This window comes from Oxyura jamaicensis, chromosome 10, assembly GCF_011077185.1.
Source record: "Oxyura jamaicensis isolate SHBP4307 breed ruddy duck chromosome 10, BPBGC_Ojam_1.0, whole genome shotgun sequence".
In the NCBI taxonomy this organism is placed as follows: domain Eukaryota; kingdom Metazoa; phylum Chordata; class Aves; order Anseriformes; family Anatidae; genus Oxyura; species Oxyura jamaicensis.
The window spans coordinates 20,951,330-20,975,723 of NC_048902.1; the positions used below are offsets into that span (position 1 = coordinate 20,951,330).

The following is a 24,394-nucleotide window of genomic DNA, read 5'->3' on the forward strand; positions in this document are numbered from 1 at the left end:
CATGTATTCTTTTACACATAGAAGCACACACACACACTTAAAGGTCAGAGAAGAGACAAGAACCCTGAAGAAAGGATCTGCTTACTGACTCAAAACAAGCAACTCCTGTAAAGCCTTCGAAGGTCCAATGAAGAAATCATTGTTCCAGTCACTGTTTAAACACAGTAAAGTTTCACTTACACTGTTCATACCCTAACAACTGACCACCTTACTCATTTTCACGTCCCATGTGCAAGAATAGATACACCAAATAACTAAAAATCAAGTTAATTGTAAAAGTAGGGAGCCCCTCACTTTCAGTTCATACCAAGTGAGCCAACTTGAATAGCGTGCCAAGGAATTACCCTGCAAGACTGCTTAGCAAGTCAGGAAGTCCGGCAGCAGTGTAACATGTTACATGAACATGCTTTCAATAAAACAGTAGTAAAACTTCACTGTTTCACCCCTAAAACCTAGGGACTGGTACAACAGACAGCATGCCCTCTTTGATGTAGAGGTGGCCAGGGCATTTACTTCATTTACTCTGAAAAGCTAACTGGTGAAGCTTCATCTTTGATTCTTGATTAATATCATCTGAATTTTACCAACCACAAATTCTGAAAATAGATGGAAAAACACCAATCCCAAAAAAACACCAGTCCCAGCAGACATCTACAAATAAATGTGTTACCTGGTATTTGAGAGCATTCAAATGAGTTCAGTATCCTTCGTGACCCACTACTTTGCCAAAACTATTTACTTTACCTTTTACAGAATTGACCACTACAATAAAAAAGAAGAAAATATTTTATTAATAATGTAATATGGGAAAATATTAGAAAAACATACATAGAACTCCCTCAATAAAGAAACATAAAATATCAAAATATGCCAGAGTTAGTATATTAAAACAATTTCTCTCTAATAAGAGTTTCAAGTAATGCAATCATAAAATAATTTGGCTAAAAGTAGTGTATATATACTGAGATGTTTTCTGTAATAGTCCTCTAAGAAATTAAAGGAAAGCAGCACTAGATCTGTTGTACTACAGACATACTTAGTAAATATATTAAATGTATTTATATAATAAAAACTGTCCTGCACAGTTATCACTTTCTGTATCCCCGTCTATGTGGCAGTCATCTCTTCAATTCTATGACATGACTCTGCCCAAAAAGGGACACAAAAGGAAACAAATATAACATCACTGAAAAAAAGAGAGACCTAAGCCTGCAAGAGACAGCTTGTTGGGAAGCCCAATTAACGTGAAACAAAGAGTTCAGCACTCTAAGTCTTTATTTTTCTGGAACATGGAAAAGGCAGCTTATCTTCTCTGCACCAGGGTGCCAGGTTCCTACTTGTTAGTTATAAGCAAATGCTTTCAGCCAAGTAGCTTGAAGTTAACAGGGCTACCAATAGCATTCATGCTGTTTGCACTTTTAAAACACCAACATATGTTATTAGGCTCACTTTTGAATTACTTTTTTTGAGTAGTCCTGAATTATTTTACTTATGGGAATATCATCCTTCAGTTAAAAATGAAGCCCTGCTTTAATAGGTAGATTCCAAGCAAATAAAAATTCTCATTTCATTAATCTTACTATTTGCATCTTTCCCCATAAATAATCAGATTATAGTACATAATTTACAGTTAGGAGGAAAATACCTTAAAACTCCATAAGTGTTTGAAAATCCAGTAACTAAATTATCTAGTGTACAGCTAAATGAGCTGCTCAGTCTACACCCATATTATGCCTAATGAAGAATGAAATTATACACAAGTAGAACTATTGCATTTATTTCAAAATGCTGCTCTACCAACTATGACACTCCAGTCCTACCACTTTAGCCTACAGTAATCAATATTACAAAGCATTCATGAAAAATCTCTTGGGTCGGGGGATAAACAAAGTTAGTGTTTTGATGGAAAATTTGATTTTTGTGTCTTGTAAAAAGCAAAGGCACTACATCTTAAAGTTTATTTAAATAAAGTCTGTAACTTGGCCAGCCAAGTTACAGCGTATACCTAAATATCCTCCATCTAGCTTTGCAGCTAACTTTCTAAACACATTGTAATAAGTATCGATCAGCTTAAGTTACAAATAAAATAGTCACTTTTTAATTGAAGGAGTTATACAGCTACAATACTTAGCCAAGCTCATTTGAACATAATTTATTTTCAACCACACCATGAGAGTTCAAGTTACAGGACAAACTGGAATTTCTAGGTATAGGCCTTGTTTTAAGAAGTGGTCAATCAGACATTGAAATAATTTAACTAATATGTCATCATTTTGACAGTCAATTTGCATACCAATTTGAAAATATGTTCTACATCTTTTATTAATCTCTTGAAAGAAGTGTCAGCTCTGAAACTTAGTAGCTCTATTTTACTGTTTTGGAAGAAAATATTTCAGTTTTTTAAAGTTGTTTCTTATATGAAGTAACTTTCTGGGGTTCTAATTGTAGCTGTATTATCACAATTACATAAATCTCATGAAGGTTATCACTACCATAATCACAGCATTCCTACAGGCTGCAGCAGCCTTCAAGAACAATGGCACTAAGCACGTCAGCAAACAAGTCCCTGTCTCATTCGAATGATCTGTAGTAAAGCAGCTTGGACATCTTCATCCATGTGGCCCTAGAGCAAGCAAACACTTAGTTAAAAAGTAAAATAGGAAAAAGTCCCATAAAAATGTCAGCCCTTCATAAGCTCATATTAGGAGATTCTTCAAAATTGCTCAAAAGTCTTAACTCATTGCTGCACGTTCATCATTCTCTAGATAAATCTGAAATGCTTTAGGAACTCTGTTACAGTTTTCTCACGTGAGCAAGAATGGTCTGCCTTTCTGATGCAGTAGAGTCTTGTATGAAAATATGATTTGGGGAAAAAACCACTGTTCCTGTTCTCTGATAGCAACAGCTTGCTGCTGTAGCAGTGGTCCTTCTTTTGTACACTTAAGCATCTGAAGCCACAACACAAGTTAGTTGCTCAGCTCTTCACTCAGTGAGAGCCACTCAACAGCCCTGCATTAAGACTTCCTGCTTCTACTTGACTTCTCTCCCACATTACCTGGGATAATGCAGAATTAACATGCTCACATCAGCAGACATCATCATCCTCAAAGCAGTTCCTGCTATATATAATCACTCTGTAGACAAGTGGCCGTAGGAAAACAGCATGGTAAGACTACATTTGTATTGTGCTTTTTTTGTGGGATCAGCCCATTCTCTCAACTTCAAAATTAAAACTCAGCTTCAAAACAGGTTGCTAATTTTAAGACTTAATTAACAGATGTTAATTTCAAGTTTGACGTCTAACATGTCAGGTGGAAATGTTTTAAGAATCTCTACATCCAGATGACACAGTAAAACAAACTCAACTTGGGACTATCATACCTGTACAGCGCTAAGAAGATGTGTCCGATAAACTGAAACTACCTCTTGATGCTGCCTTTTAGCATCCTATAAAAGGAAGACAAGGAAAAGAAATGAAGTCATTAAATCAATACCTATTCTTCCCATTTCCAGCTTTGTTGCCTTGGTTCTGCACACTTGTATAGTAGCCAAAGAATTTCAAGGTTAAAGTTAGCTATATCCCCTCCACTAATCAGAGAAAGTCACTTTTTCACCTTTTTTATTGGTTATTTGCAGCAGAGTAATTTTGCTGAAGGGCTGTCAGAGACAGGCTGACCTAGTGTTTCAGCCCAGGTGCTAAAACAGAAAACCTGTTCACCAACAGCATTAGCCATCTGTTTAAAAAAAAAAAAAAAAATTCAAGCATGCTTTGCCTTACCTTACAAGGGCCAACCTTGCAAATACTATTGAAGATGCATTTCTGAACAGATACACTAATACCTGACTTTGCTCACATACATAGATTTAATCATGAGTTTTACTGAAGTCACAGGAGCCAAAAATGTATGCATTTGTGCACAAAACCATAGTACTTACCATGAAGTGCTCCCCTCCATTGTTAGCGCTTAATAGTAATTAATACACTTCACAACATCGCAGATAAGAGAACAGAAAATAACCAAATCCATCAAGATAGGACCACCTTACTTTCTTTCAGAGTGAGAAAATACACGGTTGGTCTTTTTTTGGTAAGAAATATTAACATGGAACTAGCATACAGAAATGGTCTTGGCATGAACTAGAGCAGCATCTTTCCACATCTCCTAAGCACAAGTTTTCTGTGCCCTTTTCATCTGGAACAGTTCCTAAATGTTGCAACTCTAGCATGAAGAAAGAAGCAAACAGATTTACAGACAGAAACAGTCAGAGAAAAAAAAACAAAAGCACATTTATGAATACTCTGCTGTTCCTCAAAGCCTAAAGCCCACTGTGCTCTACTGACCACATCCTACAGAAGAACCACTGTAAGCAGCATAATTGTGTGTCGGACAACACCTTGCAGAATTACTTACCGCTAGCTGTTGTTGCAGTGTTTTTACTTGGTTCTGAAGCATTTCAACCTGCTGGTTCTGCCTCTTTGAAGGAATCCCACTGGTGTACGTAAGCTGAGACAAGCCATTAAGAGCTTGTTTTAACCGCTCCACATCATTAAGCAGTTCTGTAATCTTTAAAATAAGCACATTTAAAAAAAAAAAACTCATAAGGATGCCTCACTGAAAGAGTGATATTAGCTTAGAAAAAGTGTGGTGAACATTGGCAACCACTGAGGAGTTCCTGTCCTGGCATGCCATCGTACTGGCTAAGACTTGGGGAGGGGGTGAGGGGAGAGACATCTTTTGTACAGAACGTACCAAAGTATATTAACACTTGGAAACCAAGACAGGAATACTTTTTGTATTTAAAAGACACCTGTATACATTCAAGTCACCAAAGTGATGGAAGAATGAACTTATACCCCAAGTCTAGAACTCAGGTTGGTAGTTTTTATAGGGTTGACCACAACATATGATAGCAAAAACTAACAAGGAATTAGAAAAACTTAGCATAATGCTACCAAAGCCAGGATTTCAGCTTTGCAGATCTGGGCCAGTCCTGCATATCTAATGCCCAATACACCGTCATACTTGAACAGGTATATAACTGCATCTGAAATCTAGTTCTTTGCCACTACACTAAAAGTGTTAGGACCGTTAACTATCTGACAGCCTACCTTGTTATCCTTGGCTTCCACCTGCTTCGCCGACTCCTGTATTCTCTTCTGCAAGTCAATAATTGTCATCAGTGATTTATCACACCTTTCTTTCTGGTCTTTAATTTCTTGCTCAATACTGCAACTCCGTAACTGAAGCAATTCCTTTTCATCTTTTAAAGAAAGCTCATTCTTTTTAGCTTGCAAAGCCTCTTCACATGCTTCCTCATACTTTTTGTTTACACAAGACAAATCTTCAGCTATGCTATTAATTTGGGCCTCCAGAGTACTCTTCATGGATTTGTATTCTGACATATCAATCATTTCTTTGCTCTCCAGGTCTGTTAGAGCTTGTCGATTAAGCTGAATCTCAGCCTGCAACTTCAGGATTTCCTCATTTTTAACTTGGTTTTCACCCTCCTTTTCTTTTAAACTGTTTTTGGTAGCTTTGATTTCTTGTTCTAGCATCTCCTTCATTTGTGTATATTCTACCAAAGATACTGAAGATTTTTTTAGATCCAACAATTCCTGCTGTAGTTCTCCTACTTTTAGCATCTCTTTGTCGTAACATTCCTTCTTACTTCTGAGGGCTTCCTTTAGATCCTCTATAGTGTTACCAAGCGCCTTCTTCAGGGCTTCAATTTGTTCCACTGAAAGGTGCTGACCCTCCATAGGAGCCTGCAGAGGTACGTTCTGCTTGGCACTCTCCTGCAGCTCACCTTTCTCATCTTTGTTGCCTGTATATTTCTGCAGCAATTCTCTCAGTTGCTTATTCAGCTCCTCCATTTTGCTTGCAAACATTTTTTCCAATTCATGGGATTTCTCAGCAAGGATATAGTTCTGTTGCAAGTCTTTTTGGATGGACAAAATGCCATTTTTGAGCTTTTCATTCTCCTGTTTGTACTTTATGTTTTCCTCCTCCCTTTCTCTGCACTTCTGCGCCTGTTCCTGCAACTGTGCTTTTAATTCGCTCACTGTAGCTTCAAAGCTTTGTTCTCGGTCTTCAAAGGAGGCAACTGGGGCATATCTTGATTTAATACATTCTTGAATTGTGTCAAGTTCCTTCTTTTGGGCTTCGATTTCTGCATGTAACTGTAGGATTTCTTCTTGACCCCTCTTATATTCAGCCATTATTGCAGCATTGTTTTCCTGAAGTTCTTGCATGCTTTTATTTAAAGTAGTCACTTTGGCTTCATGATCTGTTAAGCTTATATACTCAGTCTGTAATTGGTTCTGTAAAAGTTTCACCTTATTTTTCAAAGTTCCATTTTCTTCATTTACCCTCACAAATTCGCGCTTTATCTCTTCAGTTTTTTCCTTCAGATCTGACAGCTCCCTATTAGTCTCTTCTAGTGTGTTATTCAGAACTGTTTTAATCTCTTCATGTGTTGTAGCCAAAACATACTGATCCCTGAGAGTCTCTCTTATGACTGTGTTTTCAGACACTAGTTTGCACATTTTTTCTTGTTCATCATCGTATTTTTTCTGAAGCTCAGCAAGTTGATTTTCAAGTTCAATACCGCTAGATCTTAGAGCTTCCATTTCTTTTTTGTGCTGCTCTGGAGACAGGTACACAGCTTGGAAGTGGCTGATGTTCTCACTTAAGTTGTTCTTCTCCACCAGTAACTTTTCAGCTTCTGCTCTGCTTTCATTGTACTTTTTAGTTACTTCAAAAAGCTTTTTGGTCAGATCACCAACAGTCACATCACTTGTTTTCTTCAATTCTTCGTGAATTTTTAAAGGCACATTCTGGCTTTTTATTTCAGTTTTTAACACTTGGATTTGTTGCTTAAGCATCTTGTTATCAACCTGAAATCTTTCAAGTTCCTTCTGCAGAGTTTGATTCTTCTGTGATAATTCAGAAATTGTTTTCCCAAGTTCCTCACTTTTTTGCTCAAATCCACTCCTCATTTGTTCATGGTCTTCTGGCTTTATATGCTGAGCAAGTTTAGCTTTCTGACTCTCAGATTCCTTCTTTAAAAGGCAGATCTCTGCCTTCAGTTTTTCATGCTCTCCTTCCATCTCCGCTAACTTCCTTGCTTTCTCATTCACTTCATTTGATAACAAACTCTTCATGTTTTCAAATTTCTCTGAAGTTACAGAGCGGGCTAACTTTGCTGCTGTTTCTTTGAGCTGTCCTTCTAACTCCATGACATTTTTTCCCTTTTTATCTCGCTCCATCTCCAACTTAACAAGTTCCTTCTGCAACCTTTTATTCTCTTCTACCAGCCTTCCTTCATCTCTCTTAAATTCTGCCACTAGCAATTCATTCTGCTTAATCTGGTTCCTCAGCTTACCCACTTCAGCAGAGGCTCCTTCATACTTTGTTTTCATTTCTTTCAACTGATCCTTCAGCTCCTCTGTTAGCTTACTGTTTCCCGAAGCAGCTTCGTTAGTCAAGTGATCTTTCAGAGCAAGAAAGTGGGTCTGCATTTGCTTAACTTTGCCTTCCGAGTCAAACATTCTCTTCTGTACATCTTTTAAAGCATCTTCCAGTTGTTTTATCTGTCCATCAGATTCCTCTTTGGTTCTTTCGCATTCTGATGCCAAAGCTTTACATTCAGATACCTTGTGAGACAGTTCTCTCTGCAATTTGCTTATTTCTTCTTTTGCTGCAGCATAGCAGGTCCTCATGTTGTCAAGCTCTTTCTTTAAAGTTTCCTTCTCTGAACTGGATGATTGGTTAGGCAGGGACAGCTCCAGGGGTCTCAGCATAGACCTAGACTGAAGATAAAATGGCACAAAAGTAGATACACACAGATTTCACAAGTCATGCACACATGCACTGTCATATTCATAACTACCTTAAATCTGTGCTGATATGAGCGTAAAGCTTTCAGAGCTTTTTTTTAAAACTATACTATTCTATTCCCTCCCATACTATAAAACACATACTTCAGCTTTCAACAATACAAATTGATTATAATTCTAGTCATTTTTTCCCAGTCGGACACTACTGACACTAAAATGCAGGTGCAGTACATTCATCTTATTTTCCCTCATTATTCATATTTAATCATACATCTGCTCAAATAAATTAATTAAGAGTGTCCCTTCCCTCAAGCACATGGAAACAACATTAAAAGGAATCAGAAGAAATTGAGTATGTCATGGTTAAAAGGACCTTCTCTCAGAAACGACTGAAGAAGAAAACAGTCATTTTATTCTCTGTCCAGTAAAGGCTATCTAAAAAAAATAAGAACTTTTGCTGTTCTGCTACGAGGTCTTCACTACCAACTTTGCTACCAGGCACTATGGTCATTACGTGGCACAGACCTGCTCTGGGGAACTCAGTCATGCTCCAAGTACTTACTACTTTCAGGTCACTTCCTGACACGATTAGCTTAAAGCTAATTATTTCCTGCTCGGGACAGGGTTTGGGTTTTTGGCTGAGTGATTTTTGAAGGGTGCTAGCCATCAGCAAACAAAATTGCCAGGAAATTATTAAAGTTGGCAGGAAAATAAAGTCCTATGAATTGTAACTGACTTTAAAGCAGAAAAAAATATGGAGATGAAAAACCAATTATACTTGGAAGTGTGACTGCTAAGCCAGCAATGTGCTGATTCCGTTTTAAAAATGCCCGTTACAAACCATTCAGTACTGCTATCTTTGCAGTATTTAAAGCTATTTCACATACAGAACTCTAGAGGGCACCATCAGTTAAAAAACATAGCAAGGCTAATACAGAAAATTTTGTATTCAGAAACAGGTTAACATCCATGCATTTACGAGCAAATTTAGCCTTCCCAAGCATAACTACCTTAGATTTTCTCGTCGAAAAAATATTTATTACCTGTGACTCCACAGCAAACACTTGACCTTGCTTAAGTAGTAAATCTTCTTTTCCTATATTTTCAAAGCAAATAGCATTTAGTCTGTTTAAAAACAGTAACACAAATCACAAGAGCTATGTTTTTCCTTCCTAATTTTATTCTCTTTAATGCAACTGTGCTATGTAGGTTGGCATTTAAGTATTCGGTATTAAAGTTAAATCACACAGGAAGTCTGGACGAACTCCTCTAAAAGAAAAGAGATCCCCCTACCATCCCAGGCCAGGTATTGTTTTGCAAGACAGTCCTGACAGCCACCCTGAGCTAGCTGCATGGCTGCTAAAGGGAGCAATTCACAGACATGAGCCAGAGTGCTGTTACTGAAGAATGGAAAGACTCCATTTGGAGCAGAGGCCTTTCTCAGCTTGTTTTTCATGCTATTAGAGACATGCCAGAGTTACAACACAGATTTCATGAGCCCACAATCACTTGTGAGTAAGAGTGATCAATAATGCCCTAGAACTCAGGTACAAACACAGCTGGGCCCAGCTGCCTGCCTTCTGAGATCTGCAGTGTGGAAGAATACTTTGTTTGTCTATAGAAAAACAAAAGGAAAAGGGAAAAAAAACACTTTGTTTTCTAACACTGCATCACACATAGCAAATTTAAGAACTATACTTACTATTTCCAAAGTTACTTCCAGGTGTCACAAAGTCAACCTAAAAGCAAACAGCAGAAAATACAAAAAATAAATCATTTTTTTTTACCATATTTGATCTATGGATCAAAGAGCAGAGAAAGCTTTTCAAATTTGATAACCCTTTCAACAATTTTAAGTTCTTTAAGTATTTATTACAGTAAATATCAAGCTTCTTACTACATTTCAGATCAGTTAACGTACTTCATAATATTTGAGTTTAGCTTTCAGAGCTTCAATAGTTCTTAAGCTTTCTTCCTGCTGTTTTTCCTTGGTAGCTAGGATTTTCTTCAATTCATCTTTCTGAAAGAGAATAAAAAGTGCCAAATAGCCAAAGCCACAGGAATGGCCAGATTCATAAAATCTCAAGCAACTTTTAAAGAAGTAGTTTAGGGAGAACTTCAACCAAAATCAGCACCGAAAGAATCCTTGAATTCTTCATTTTAAAAGTTCTTCTACAAAACTGCTCATCTACAAGGACAGTCTCGAAGAGTCAAGGGAACATGTACCAACATCATGTGCAATCGTTTAGTTTATTCGCATTTATTAGCCTGGCATTGATGAAAGTCACTACTTAAACAGGTACTTACAACATTAAGTCTGTTTTAGAGGTGAGATAGGAAGTAGAATATATTAGTTGTAGTAATACAAATGCTATACAGCTGTATGAACTGAGAACATACCACGAGATATTTTGTTTAGCATTTATACATAGCTTTTCTTTTCACTATAGTTTTAAATACCGTTTCTTAAATGCAATATACATTTCCCCTATTTCACAGTTCTCTTACGCTTTAAGGTGATATAATCATACCTCATTTTCAAGATCATCTGCAAACATTTGCTCCTGCAAAAATAACAAAAATCCCCCCACAAATCATTTTTAAAATAATGTTTTCACAGTTCATTTGTTGATGAGTCTACCCTAGTTTCTAATACTACATCCTTCTGATACACTGTTCCCCTCACATTTACCACCTAACCTCTGGCAAGAGAAAAAAATAAGATTTTTTTTCAAAACACTCTCTTGACATACATACTAAGCAAACAGAATACCTTTTCAGTTATCTAGACCATATGCCATTGAGGTGGAAGAGTAGAGTTTTTCAGTTAAAAATTGCTGGTTTAGGAATGGTTTGGTGGGGGGGGGGGGGGGTTGTTTGTTCAGGAAGTGGGAGGGGGCTGGTATGAAATGGGAATTCAAATTTCAGAGAGTGATCCCATATTGAAACCCTCTCCCCACCCACTTTTGCCAACTGAAGAGTTTTCACTGATTTTCCACTTAAACTAACAACCGGAAAATAAGCAGTGGCTCTAAGTACCTGTACACAACACCTACATTTAAATGGCAGATTAAGTTTACTTTCCAAATTACAATATACCAGAATACCTCATGGTTCCAGTTACATTAAGTATAGCTATAAATGCTGTTGCTCAACTTTATGAGGATCATTGGATGAAGTTGTAATATCTCCTCACGTTGAGTATTACTACAGACTACAGGCCGTTGCAGACCAAAATGACAGCAACACATACAGAAATATTTTACAGTAAAGCAGAGAAGACTAAGTTTACCTCATTTAACTGTAGTTGTAGCCCACTGATTCTATCCAGCAACATCCTTTGCTCCTCTTCTACTTCTCTCATTCTGTCCTTCAAATCTTGATTCTCTAACTCCAATTCCTTATTAAAAAAAAAGGCATCAAAATAAAGCAGTAAATACGCTATACTCACGTGGGGAAAACTAATGAATTTGCACCAACAATTTTTCAATTTTAAACAGCCATTAAAGATACATCAAGGCTTGCCTAAGTCCCAGTGATACTGAGGCCTCACTTCAGGTCTCCATCATTCTGGAGTTTAGAAAAGCATATTTCAAAGTCTTCAAGTTTTTTTTGCCTCTAATAGCTCATTGTGACATCAAGTGCACATAAAGGTTTTGAGAGTGTGAGTAGTGTAAGATTCCTTTCAGTGCTGACAGAGGCTGCTTACCTACTGTCTGCTAACATGTAAAAGTAACTAGTACTGAAACAGTCCCTGAAACCCAACCACCGCAGCCAAAGGTGTAATGAAAAAGCCTCACTGTCATGAAGCGCAGCAACCTTTAAATGGACAAGTGTTCCAGCAACCCCAAGAGTCACCCTGGTAATGCATATGAATCCAGCACATGAAAACTATCAGTCCAGGGCCTTCGATCAGTCCAGTGTTTACATCCAAACAAAGGCCGTTTAACCACTGCTAGATATTCACCTGTGGTAACCACTTTAGCTCAAAGCAGACAAGTTTCATTTAGAGATCCTTATTCTTTTAAGGCAAACGATTTCAAAATGAAAGCCTCAATTTCTCCATATTTTTTCCCCATAGCTTAAAGTGTTGCTTACCTTCTTGAAAACTGTATTGACACAGTAAGATTACAAGAAAACGAATACAAGTTAATAGAGCAATTATGATACAAATTATTTTTAAGGGATACAAACACATCTCCTGAGAATGTTACAACACTTTTCTGTTTTGTGACACTACGATCTTACTGAAGGTGAAAGCAGTAGACACACGATTAAGAGATGGGAAGGGGTGACGTGAAGAGGCTCACAGGTATTTATTACATAAAAATTTATTTTATTGCAAAACTTTATAGCTTATCTGCATAACTGCCACTTTACATACTCACACAATTAAGTTTCTAAGTAAACAGCAATATCTATGACCTTTCTTAATGGAACTGCTAATGCTTATTTACAATCACATCTTGTCTTTAACACGCCTGGTTCATTATGCATACGGGAGTATGTAGTTGTAGAAATCCTTCTTGCTTACCTGAGCATTATGTTCCTTCTGATACAGCCTGACATTCACCTCTTCCTGTGCATGCAGCCGATTCCACTTTTGTGACATATTAGACATCTGTTATTGCAACATTCAAAGCATTAATTTTTATTCCTGCTACAGTCTGACAGCATCCATTTCTGTGAACAGTAGGCTGCTCTCACAGCTCCCATTTCAGCTTCCACTGGGGGGCAATACCACTGAGCGTTCAAACTTTGGCAGACCGCTTCTCAATAAGAGCTAGACCACCCACGATCTCACCCAGACAGAAAACAGGATGCTTGTCAAAGCTCAAACCCCAAATATGCAAATAAAATATTTTTCATATAGAAATACAAACACCATCTAATTACAGATGGAATCTTCCCTGCTACATATGAAGTCGACTCAAAAATACTGAATCAGTTTTGCACCCCTGCGCAATATTAGCCACTCTCTCAACAGTACCAGCTGTGTGCTGAATTTTGGCAGTCGGAAGTCAACAGCTTACACCTCACCTCTTTCAGTTTCATACAACTGCAACATGTAGAGAGTACAAGATTCCTAGGGATGGAAAACAAGTACAAATTTCCTAGGGATGGGAAATGGAGAGGGAGGCACTCATCTTTTCTCACTGGTATGCAGTGACAGGACTCGTGGTAATGGCTCAAAGCTGTGCTTGGGGAGGTTTAGACTAGATATTAAGAGAAAGTTCTTTACCAGGAAAGTAGTTAGACACTGGAACAGGCTTCCTAAAAGAGGCGGCTGATAGCCCACTTGAAGACTGGTCACAATGATATGTTTTAATATTGGGTCAGCCCCATCTGACAATTGGATTCTGTGATCTATGTAGGTCCTTCCCAACTAAAACTATTATATTCAAGTACGAGTCCCTTCAAAGCATCTCCGGACTGACTTAACAGACCTTACAGTTCTACCTTAAATAAAAAGCTGTATTTCAATGTAGATATGTTAAAAGAGGCCAGCACACTCAAAACAAGTACAGGAAGCATTGCTTGACCTGCAGCATACACATATAGCATAGGTCTGAAGTAAGAGACTTGCTGAGCTGCATCAGGCATTTACAATTACAAACCCTAAAAAAATTGAAGTATTTTGCCTGATTTGATAGAGGCCAATGCAATAATTACACTGATTGGAAAAAAACTACACGTGCATGAGTAGCTTACAGAAGACAGCTTTACTCATGAATCACCTTTACACACCAGTGAACAAAGCTGATTATTTCATAGTACCAAAGATTAAAAAAAAATCAGTAAGATTTACACCACAAATGTGCAACCTTTCTGTGGTATACACCGAACATTTGAATTAAGAACACCTTGAAAAATGTTGTTGGGTCAGTTAAAAAACAACTCAATAAGACTTACCTTTTGTTCAGACTGCCCTTTCTTCATGGTATCTCTTCCTAAAAATAAAAAGCAACATGAAATAGGAAGGTAAAAAAATTCATTTCATTTAGGTTCATGCAAGGCATACCTAGCTAATCTACTTATGGTTCTGTCTTGGAAGGACATTTCAAAAAAGAGTCGTTTTCCCCTTCCTTCCCACCCCATTAATCCAAAATAGGAAGCATTTCACAGGTACAAAGCTTGTCCTATAAATAAGGACAAATAACTCCTCTGATCAATACTGCAATACCAGACTCATCAACACTAATACCCTTTATCTCATGATGTCACAGCCTGCATTAACTTTAAGCTTTACTAAACACAAGCAAAGAACCATAACCCTTCTTTACCCCTGTGCAGGCTGGGTATTACCTTTTGGTTTAAAGGACTACAGCCATCCTACAGCCGCAGAGACATAACTTTGGGAAGACACAACCCGAACGAAAGAGGAATAGCAAGCAGTAACAGCACATTCTTCATACCTTTGCCGGAATCCTCAACGGCAGCTTTTATTAAAGTCAAAATGTCAATGTTGTCACCGATTCTGGCATAGTAAGCACAGTCATGACCAAGGCCATCAACCAAACTAACATCTGCACCATTTTTGAGCAAAACTTCTACTGCGTCCTTGCAGCCATATTCACAGCCTAACATTAGGGCAGTCCTGAGGATGGGGAGAAAGATTGCATTCAGAGACGCTGGGATCGTATGCTTTCAAAGGAGCACTTACAGATATAATCCTTTGTACAGTTATCTCTGATCATGGAAAGCTGAGTGAAGGAATCTTTCCTCTCTCAAGAGAGGAGATTATGCTTTTAAAAGTCATTTAGTCAACGTTTAAATATTTGTCAGAAAGCAAAACAACACTAACAGCAGCACTTTCTGAAGCCCAGCATAAGCCTGCTGCCTTGGAGAGCACCACCCAGCTGTTTAGAAGTCTCCTGCAATTTTTGGCTTACTCTGTTTACATACAAACATCAATAGACACAACACACACAAGACAAAATTTAGACAAAGTTTGAGCGAGTGCTTGGGAGCCCTGGCACTGCCTCCCAAACACACACTTGCCAGCTTCAGGACATGCATTGCAAGCGCCTGTGCTCTGTCTCACAGCAGCCTCATGTCCACTGACCACCAGGCAGCCGTCCTCCAAGAAACAACGGGCAGAAGTAGCTCGGTTAGAAACTCCCTCCCACCCACTCCTCCATGTATATAGAATCAAACTGTTCCTGGCCTTCAGGTCCCTTGGAAGCCCCAGTGGGACTCAAGTACCACTTTTGTCATGACTCATTTTACATATGGATCCCAAAGAGTGCAAGTTGCAGCTGTGGACAGAAATCTTTAAAGCAACCAACCACCATTTCTCTGCTGGCAGCAGCATGCAATACTTTCCATGCAAGTCGACAGGCATTTTAGGTGCAATAACGAGTAATAAGAAAAGCCAATTTAGTTTGAATTATTGAATTGGAATATTACTTCTGGACTAAGTCCCAGGTCAGAGATTTTTCCTATTGAATTTAACATTTTTCTGTAGCCTGAAAGCTAACGGACAGCCTTCTACCCTTTAACTGTGAGCAGGCATTCTGACAATCCTCTCATGCCTTACCTGTTTTGTTTGTCCCTGGCATTAACGTCCGCTCCTCTGTCTATTAGAAGCTGACAAACCGTGGGACGACACATCTGAGTGGCCAGCACCAGCGGCGTCCTCCCATCCTGAAGAGGGAAAGAGGGAAGGAAATGAGGAAAGGCAGGGGAAGCAAAAAAAGCACAAGAACTCCAGTAGGGCTTGTATGGGAGAGAGGTATAAGCAACAACTTACGCCATCTTTTGCATTCACTGAGGCCCCATGATCACACAGGAGCTGTATGCTAGAGGAACAGTCTGACATAGCTTTTGAGAGAAGGAGGGAAGAGCAGGTTATATTGCTGAACAGAGCCTTCATGAAACCCTAAGTACTTCGTTGTGTGCACTGGCTTCACAAAAATTCATGCAAGTTAAAGCATGAGAAGGCTATGTGACTTAGATCTCTTACAGCAGTCCCAAAGGCACACAAACTCATAGACTACTTTAAGACACTGCACAGCATAATGAAGATTCAGAAAATCCACAAAGTTATCTTAACTTACTAACATCATTGCTCTACAACACTCTTCATGATGCTTAAGATTTTACTAGACAATTCACAGGCATCAGAAGATAATTATAAACCTACGTCTGTTAACAAGCTTGGTACTGAGGACAAGTGTCATTGCAACACGTAACAGCGGAAGTTAAAAATAATTAGGCACATCAGAGAATTATTATCATTAAAGACTTCATATTACAGCCACCAGAAAAGCAAAACCTACCTGCATCATGAAGAGCAGTTCTTCCTTGAAGATCCACATTTTCTGTTGGACAATTGTACTGTTAAAATAAGGAACTTGGGTTATCAAACAGGCTTCAGACTGCATTTAGAATATCTCAATTTCAAACCAGTATATTTCAGAGCACCTTCCCCCACATTCCACCCAAAGAATAAAGGCCGTAACAAAGGACAAGTTGTATCTTTCAGTACCTGCAACAGCTTTTGCAGACATAGAGCATGTCCATATTTCGCAGCTAGGTGCAATGCGTTTCTACCTAAAAAGAAATATCAGCGTCAATTCGGGATCTATTTTGAACATGCATTTTTTTGGGGGGGAGAAGGGGGGGGTGAGGAGTGGGGCAATGGCCATTCTGACTGATCTATAACAGTCATCTCTCTTGCATACACTTCGCTATTTGCTAAACAGTGAGTTTTATTTATTTATTTTTAAGAGAAACTTCAAGAATAATGAGAAACGGTGTAAGAGTTTAAAAAAATAAATCTGTCATATGAAAGGAGGCTAGATTATTTCTGTAATGAAGCTGGAAACGAGAATATTCATTTACCAAGTTAAATTGTGAGATGAACAATCTGAGGCAGAATTAGCACCCCTTTTAACTGCCTGTTTCACAACACCTTTGCATAAACTTTCATCTCACATATGCAAACCAAGAAGGCAGCAGAGAGGTGCTCTGAAGTTTCGAGTGCTCAACACAGGTGTGCAAACACCTACCGTATCATTGAAGTCATATCCTCATTGTGCGCAGTACTTTACAACACTCAGTGAAACACATTTGCTATTTAAATTAGCACATTCATTTAAAGCAGGTCTCATACTGTTATTCTCAAGCAGATACAGCTTGGCTGAAAGAGACCATACAGTTCAGTATGTTTTGTTTTGCCAGCCACAGGAAACGCTAAAGAAAGGACGGAGATCTACCCTGCAGCTTAGCTTAATCCTAAACCAAAGTGAAAACTGAGCCGAGAACTTCTGCAAGTTGCTCTTGTGAACTTTTGATGAGGCATACCTGCAGCATCAGTGGCTATGATATCAACTCCGTGAATAAGGATGGTGTTCAAACAGTCTAGGTTTCCCTTTGACGCTACAACATGGAATCTAAAAACAGAAAAAATGTCAAGCACAACTGTTTTATACACAAAAATAGTATTAACTAGGAAAGTCAAAGCAAATCATTGTATATTGAAAGAATTATACTGTACAGATTCCACTTAGTACAGCGTCCAAATCCAGTTAAGATTTCTGCAAATTCACTTTAAGGAACAACACAACTTTTCTGAGAAGTAGTCAATATTTACCTGGAATCATTGACTCAAGAAGAATACCAATAAACTTGCCTTTTTTTTTTTTCCTCCCATTCAGGTTTGAGTATTTAAATGTATGCTCTTGCCAAAGTAAAGACTTTGTGAGAAATTGACACTTGAGCTATCTGGCATTCCATGGTGGCTGGGGATGGGTGCAGCACCTCAAAAAAAGTACCCTTCAGAAACTAGGTATGATGAGAGGGATGAAACCAAACATTTTCAGAACCAATGTAATCCGGATGGCTATCGAGCTTTTCAGTAATGAAGGAAAAAGGAAAGTTCATCTTCCTTGTACCCCTGTCATTGCAATCTGTACCTGTCAGTGCTCAGTCACTCTGAACTCCAAGAAACAGACAAACGTAACACCAAGCTTTAAAACATTTATTTTACGCCAAGTTATCTCTGGATTTAGACAAGACAAGAATAGATCCCCAGTGCTGAAAATGCAAATAAGCTAAGTCGTCAGCAGTTTGCAAGACATATGCCACCCTGCCAAGTATTCCTATATGTGTCATTTCAAAATAACTGTCAGAACATTAAACATTGCAGCAGAAAAGGTGAGAAGAAAGGCAGGTCAGAAGTCAGTAGCTTGAGTCTGTTTTACAAAAGCACTAAGGGTAACTAATGTAACATGCTCTAAAGAACCAGGAGCTTGGGAAGGTGAAATTTAGCCTGCCACACAACTCTCATTACACCTGGTAGTTCTAATAACACTTCATTCAAAGCATCTGAACACTACTACAGATTATGGCTGAGTTCATCATCTAGTGAATTTATTTATCTTTACTCTTGACTGTGCTTACTTTAGATATTAATCAAGCTTGTCTGATAAAGAACACTGCCTACAGTAGCCTTCTTAAATTGAGTTTTAATTGCTCTAAAAATATCAGCTACAGATTGGCAAAACTTAGTATTTCAGAATGCTTCAAATAAACAAAGTAGGAGTGCTTGGCAATATTTCTTTCTATTAATTGGGGGCAATCCCTGTTGATTTGCACGAGTAAGTCATCTGTGCAGAAAGAGATCAGGAATTTAACCATATACCTCTGCCAAAGACGGCTAGATTACATACTTGAAGTCCATCCTCACTGCTAGACCTTTATATTCCCAGGATCAACCCTCAGTTCAGATTTCAGTTCATAAAGGTTTCCTTATCTCCATTCTCCACTTCTTCCACTACAGCGTAGGAGCTATGTAATTTTCTTTGTTCAATTCCTGATTAAAAGCTTATGCAAGACTAGCCTAGGTGAGGCTAGAATCTACTTACATGTCACATACATTTATATACTTAACAGTTTTTACCGCAGCAGCAGGACCTGGGAGTTGAGCTACCTCCACTAGCTTCCCCACCACCACTGCAGAACTGGAAGTTACTTACGCAGACCTCCCTTCGACATCCAGCTTAGTAGGACAGACTCCTTTTTTGGCAAGGATTGACGAAACCTTTTCCACATCGCCCCTTTCAGCTGCTTTCATTAACCTGTCATCGTACTTGTTCCAGTCTGTATTCAGCTGTATAAAAGAGAATTAGAAAAGCAGGTCAGCTTGTGGCACAGCATCGATCTGCTAAAGGAACATCAGTAAGAGGCTGAATCTCTTATTATCAGTGGGGATGGGGAGGGAATAAGAGAAGATATCTTTGTTTACGTTTCAGGTTGTGCCTCTTAAGACCTTTAGTTATTTACAGACAATAATGCTGCAGCATCTCAATCAGGCTGTCGGCACACTGCTCCGAGCCAGCCTGGCTAAGTCACTCTGACCCTTAAAGGAGGACACAGGGGGATAAAACCACTTTGCTTTTCCTCATCCTGCTGGCTTCCATCTAAAACTAATGTCACACACAGTAGCTCCTTATACGTTTAAAGCGATCTCAAAGTTTTCAGCTTCTCTTACTAAGCAGCTTTTAGACACTTCCTTCCATGCTGTTTTATCTGCTGATAGCCATCAGCTGTTGGCCCTGCACAGGCCAGCTACCTTTTCACTGCATCTCTGCTTTCCCCTCTCTCCTCGCGGATGCTGCTGTCACACGCCCTTCTCGGAAGACTCTTCGCTTCTCTTGTGCCACCAAAGCAATTAACTCCACTGGCTACAGGAAAACTGGAAGGGTTTCTTGTTCTTCTTTACTGTCAATAATTTGAGTTGTGATAGTCAAATGAAACAGCCAACCGTTCCATTTCTGTATAGCTAATACCTGCCTGTGTCTGAGAACTCACAAGTCAATGAACCAGAGGCACCATACAGGAACAGATAAGCCAGGAACTGCAGTAACAGAGCCAGAAATCCTGCTGCTAACAGCTTCCAATCTAAGTAACCATCTTCAGCATAAGCTTCTCAGAATTCACAAAAAGTGATTTCATAGGGTAAAGTGGGCAGATAAAACACAGCTGCTATGATTTTCCCCCCTCTGTCAACCCTTATATAGTAGAGGTAGCATAGAGAACAACAGACGAGCATAAACTTTGTGGGACACTTGAATAGAACAACAATTACGACACATAATCAACAGCAGACTTCAGTTTTCACGAATTCAGCAACATGCAAAGCACGCACTAAGTTTAGCCCTCTCTCATCCAAGTTCACATTTACCAAAACCCGCACTGGGCATAAGCAAGCGCTGACTGCTGCCCACGAGCAGCATCTGTGCCCGCTGACACAGGCACAGAAATGCCCTCGCTGGTGCAACTGGCCGCATTCGGCCATTCTTAAAATCAGATCTCAGCTAGCTGGGTCCCAAGCAGCTCCCCGAGTTTAACATCAAACAGATGCACCAAAAGTATGCAAGCGGGCTGAGTGTTCTCCGACTCCTCTGGGTTGTTCCATGCCAGTTTAGCTCGGCATGTGATGATCCAGGGACGAACGCCTAGGGGGCTGTGCACCAAAAATTCAAAGTGTACAGCTTCAAATTGCCTGCAATTCCCCAAGCTATGCAGCGCGCAAAGGAAGTACTAGTCGGTTATAAATAACCTCCACACAAACTCAGACGTCTGTCACCCCCCACTTACTCCTTGTTTACTTCAAGTTTGGAATTCCAGGCCCCAGGCTAGGATCTGCCCCACAGCGCTGAGCTTGGGCTGCCCCGTTCCAAACCAGCCTCTCCGATTGCTTTGCACTTCTCAGGAAAGTCTGTGACGAGCCTCACAGCCAAGCTGGATGCCGAGGAGTCAGCTTTGAAAAAGCTTTTGATAGAAGAAAAAGGGACAGAACCACCCTCTCCTTACAACTGCCTTATTAGCAAAACCCAGGATTCTTCAAGGTTTAATGTAATAGAATCTGGAAGATCCACAGCAGGGAGAGCCAGTGCCAGTTGGCCCGGCCTCTCCCCTTGCATCTAAGCCTGGTTCACTAGGTAAAGGAGAAAATATAGATAAAAAAAAAAAAAATAAAAAAAAAAAAAAAAAAACACAGCCACTGCTCTGCATCTGTAGAACAGCTTGTACGATGGAGCTGTAACTGCAGTTATCTTTGCTTCCCGTACTGCAATCATGTTTATGTTCTGAGAAATCACAAAGTCTCAGCAATAATTTATTCAGTCCAATACTTACTAAGTGACGTGGAGTAATAAAGACAGACAGCTACTGAGGTCACACGCACTGGTGTTTCCTCACCAAGGCGTGCAGTACCGACTGCCCATCGATTCAAACATCCATTAGTCTAAAAGCCAAGCCAGCCTGGCGTAACAAAGTCACCGCAGCGGTGTCACTGCTGGTCACGGTAAAAGCCACAGGCACTGCCAGTGGGGAGAGCAGTTGTCCTGGGAGGCCTGACAAGGTTTCCTTTATAAGCTACTTTACGATCCAAGTTTTATTTTTAAATACCTTAAACTATTCATAAGTAGCATCAAGCCGAGTTGTATAAATACAAACATAGCATATTTCACATCCTTAGAGGAAAGCAATGATGCCTTGCATGTCTGCAGCTGGGTTTAGATTTCCGAGCTGCAGACTCAGAGCTCATGCCCGCTAGCACAAGCTCACTCAGGTGTATACACAACCACTTACCATACATGCTTTTTTCCCATTTCATGAGTCTTCTGATTAGCAAGACTGTGATTTAATTTTTTAATTGCTAACATCTCAATAGAAATACTTTTTTCTTTCATTATAACATCTAAATAACATCATAGGAAATTGGCAAAGTCAAATAGTACCAGCTGGGCATTTTATATTTAAGGAAATTTCCCCGCAGTTAGTGTTGTTAAAGACATATTAATTAAAAAGGAACGGCTACAAAATTCAGGCTTCTGCATTTCTGCAGCTGTAAGCCACAGCCACTGATATGAAATCTAAGAAACCTACCGTGTCTTTAGCTGCACAAGAAAACCAACAAGTCATCATAGACCTCGCGGCTCCTCGCTGCCAAAAGCAACCGATTTATCTCGCATCGAGTTACAAACCACTGCAGCTCAAAGCAGCGAGCCAAGCAGGTTCCCACTTTCAGGAACGGATTCTCTCCGCCGCCCTGAGCTCATTTTGTTCCGTCATCCTTCTCTTAGCTTGGATCCCCCAGCATGTTTTCTCCGTCTTCAGGATCCTCCTCAGCCTTCATCCCTCAGCAGGACGCGGGTCCCGCCGCCTGCCAGCAAGCCCGCAGCACTCCACCGGCCGCCCGGCTCACCAGTAAATACTGCCCGGCTCCGGAATATCTTGTAAGCGATACGTAGACAGTCTCATCAGCCCAGATCTATTTTCTGATAATCCACTACTTGATAGCCGGGTGATAGAAAGCAATCGCTATTAATACATTCTCCGCATGCTCGTGCCATGAGTAATGCGTTTTGGGTTCAACGTTAACAAACGAGACAAGCACGCACGAAGCTCACTACTCTGTTATGCTTGCAGACACACAAACACTCACTTTAAAATAACAAACACGTTAGTCAAATTAGCCATCAACTGACATCAAGGAAGGCCATACTTATCCCCACTAATCACACAGAAGGACTGAAATACTAGCAGGAGTAATTTTTTCCCATTCCACCACAAAGCCAAAACCAGACCCACGATCAGACTTCAGACAGTTACAACTGCAGAGCAGATGGAATGCGCGATCCTATTTTGACAGAAATGTAACCGATTTTAAATTAGAAAACACACATGCCTGCGCTTTAAAGAAAATCTCCTTTTACAGCGATGGAACCATTCTGAACAGGACCTGGTTTCGGCTTACTGCTGCTGCCAGCCTGTCTCCCGACTTGTTAAACGAGAAGAGTCCCAGAGGCTGTCAAAACATTAAATAGACAGCATAATGATTAACAGCGGGGAAGATGTAGAGTCTCCTTTCACAAGTTTTAAATTTAAAAGGAGATCTCCCAAGTGCCGTTTTTAGAGGACTAGGTCAACATTACAAGCGGCGCGCTGTTTAGCCTGCAGGAGACAAACACGGTGCATAGCAAGAAAAACCGCACGCACACACACCCTGTAGGACACTTGAAAGACTGCAAGCAACTTAAAATAAATGACTCTTCTGAGAAAAGCTGTTACAGGTAAGTCGCCTCTATTCATATTTGCACAAATTCACCGCCTCCCAGCAATTTTTAAGCTATTCAAATGCTATCTGCTGTGAGGAACAGCCCTTTGCCTTATCGCTCTGATGTGTTTCAAGAGAGCATCCCAAGATTTCTCCGCAATTAACGTCCATGTGACAAAAGCGCTCCAAAAACGTTGTGACCATCACAATGACCACGTCCTCTCACAAGCTGTCTTCTGACCAGCACCAAGTCTGTCTCCTCACCTAAAAGTGGCACCTTAGGGGAAAAAATATATACTTTACAACTGACAGCAATAGAAAAAAACACATCTGAAATCAGAGTTTGGTGAGAAGCCACGCAGAGAGGCCTACGCCTCCCAGGTGAACCACTTGCCTCAGGTGTACCCAAGCCTAAGGTTTCTCTGACTGCCTGCAGACATTCCCAGTGACCTGAGGGCTGTGCCTGTCCTGTGGCCCCTTGATGCTGAAGATTGTCCCACCAGGGCCTCGTCCAGGCCACCCGGGACTGCTGAAGCACATCCTGCTCCGGGGAAGTGCCACTCGCTTCCACCGTGCCACCAGCACCAAGTGGGCCCAGCAAACGGCCTGGTGCCGGATCTGTGCTGACGGGATTCTTGTCCAAGGCAGCTCCATCTCAGACAGCTTGAAGGGCGGAAAATAATGAAAATCCAAGTGTTGGGTCAGAAACTACAAACCCCCACACACCGCACTTAAAGCTTTTAGTTCTCTTGAAGATTTGTGCTGAGCAGGGACTGATTCCCAAAACAGTCACCGTCTTTGCTTCTTCGCTCGTCTTTTATCAATGGCAGTTTGACACAGGAATTTTTTGCTTTTCATTCCTGAAGAGCTTATATAGCAAACAAGCATCTATTAAAGTGACGATGCTGCTAATTGTAAAGAAAGACTAAGTCACCCCGACCACTTAACGTGCGCTCACATTGCGCTCTGTCAGTGTAACTGGTGTGTGGTAAGGGCAGACCTGGCTTTGCCCCACGAGACACCATCAGCACAGGGCTCCGGAGGCACTGAGCTGCCCAATGTGCCACCGGGGCCTAGCTAAGGGCAGTGCTACCTCTGTGCACCTTCTCCTCCCAAGCTCCAAGAGCCTGCCAGGAACCCTTCCCACCCCAGGTCCCTGAGGACAGGCCCCACCTGGCTGGGCTCAGCAGTGTTTGTTCTTACTGTTTTTTACCTTGTTCTTACTGTTTTTTTACCTGTTTGAGGCCTTCACATTGACCCCACGCACTGTGCATCACGCCGGCAGGCTGGGGAACACAGCGAGCACACAACTTTTCCGAAAGCTCTCCTAGCTTTCGGTCAGTGATTCAGGCTTCCTGAGCTAGAGTCTCCTTACCACATAATTCCCAATTAATTTCTCTATTAACTACCTCGTATTTCCTCAAGTCCAAATCAGCTTTCAGCATCCTCAACACCCTTGGGTAAGGAACTGCACAACCTCACTG

The 24,394-nt window shown here is 40.2% G+C and overlaps 1 protein-coding gene across 2 annotated transcripts in view; it reads right to left on the reverse strand.

Annotated features, from left to right (window-relative positions):
- Positions 1-1,264: 1,264 nt before the first annotated feature.
- The window catches only part of UACA (uveal autoantigen with coiled-coil domains and ankyrin repeats), a 28,933-nt gene continuing 5,803 nt past the window's right edge, over positions 1,265-24,394 (reverse strand). Inside the window, exons 1-19 of one of the 2 annotated variants that reach the window (XM_035335602.1) lie at positions 21,740-22,020; positions 18,823-18,956; positions 17,150-17,238; positions 16,332-16,396; positions 16,123-16,180; positions 15,594-15,664; positions 15,381-15,487; positions 14,257-14,438; positions 13,754-13,791; positions 12,375-12,461; positions 11,133-11,240; positions 10,372-10,404; positions 9,762-9,860; positions 9,543-9,579; positions 8,884-8,936; positions 5,111-7,813; positions 4,413-4,565; positions 3,382-3,447; positions 1,265-2,623 (exon numbers count right to left, since the gene is read on the reverse strand). In XM_035335602.1, the coding sequence (XP_035191493.1) occupies positions 2,552-2,623; positions 3,382-3,447; positions 4,413-4,565; positions 5,111-7,813; positions 8,884-8,936; positions 9,543-9,579; positions 9,762-9,860; positions 10,372-10,404; positions 11,133-11,240; positions 12,375-12,461; positions 13,754-13,791; positions 14,257-14,438; positions 15,381-15,487; positions 15,594-15,664; positions 16,123-16,180; positions 16,332-16,396; positions 17,150-17,238; positions 18,823-18,956; positions 21,740-21,778 (4,194 nt within the window). In that variant the 5' untranslated portion in view covers positions 21,779-22,020 and the 3' untranslated portion in view covers positions 1,265-2,551. Of the gene's footprint in view, positions 2,624-3,381; positions 3,448-4,412; positions 4,566-5,110; positions 7,814-8,883; positions 8,937-9,542; positions 9,580-9,761; positions 9,861-10,371; positions 10,405-11,132; positions 11,241-12,374; positions 12,462-13,753; positions 13,792-14,256; positions 14,439-15,380; positions 15,488-15,593; positions 15,665-16,122; positions 16,181-16,331; positions 16,397-17,149; positions 17,239-18,822; positions 18,957-21,739; positions 22,021-24,394 lie in introns of those variants that run through there. The other variant, XM_035335601.1, reaches the window with a different exon arrangement.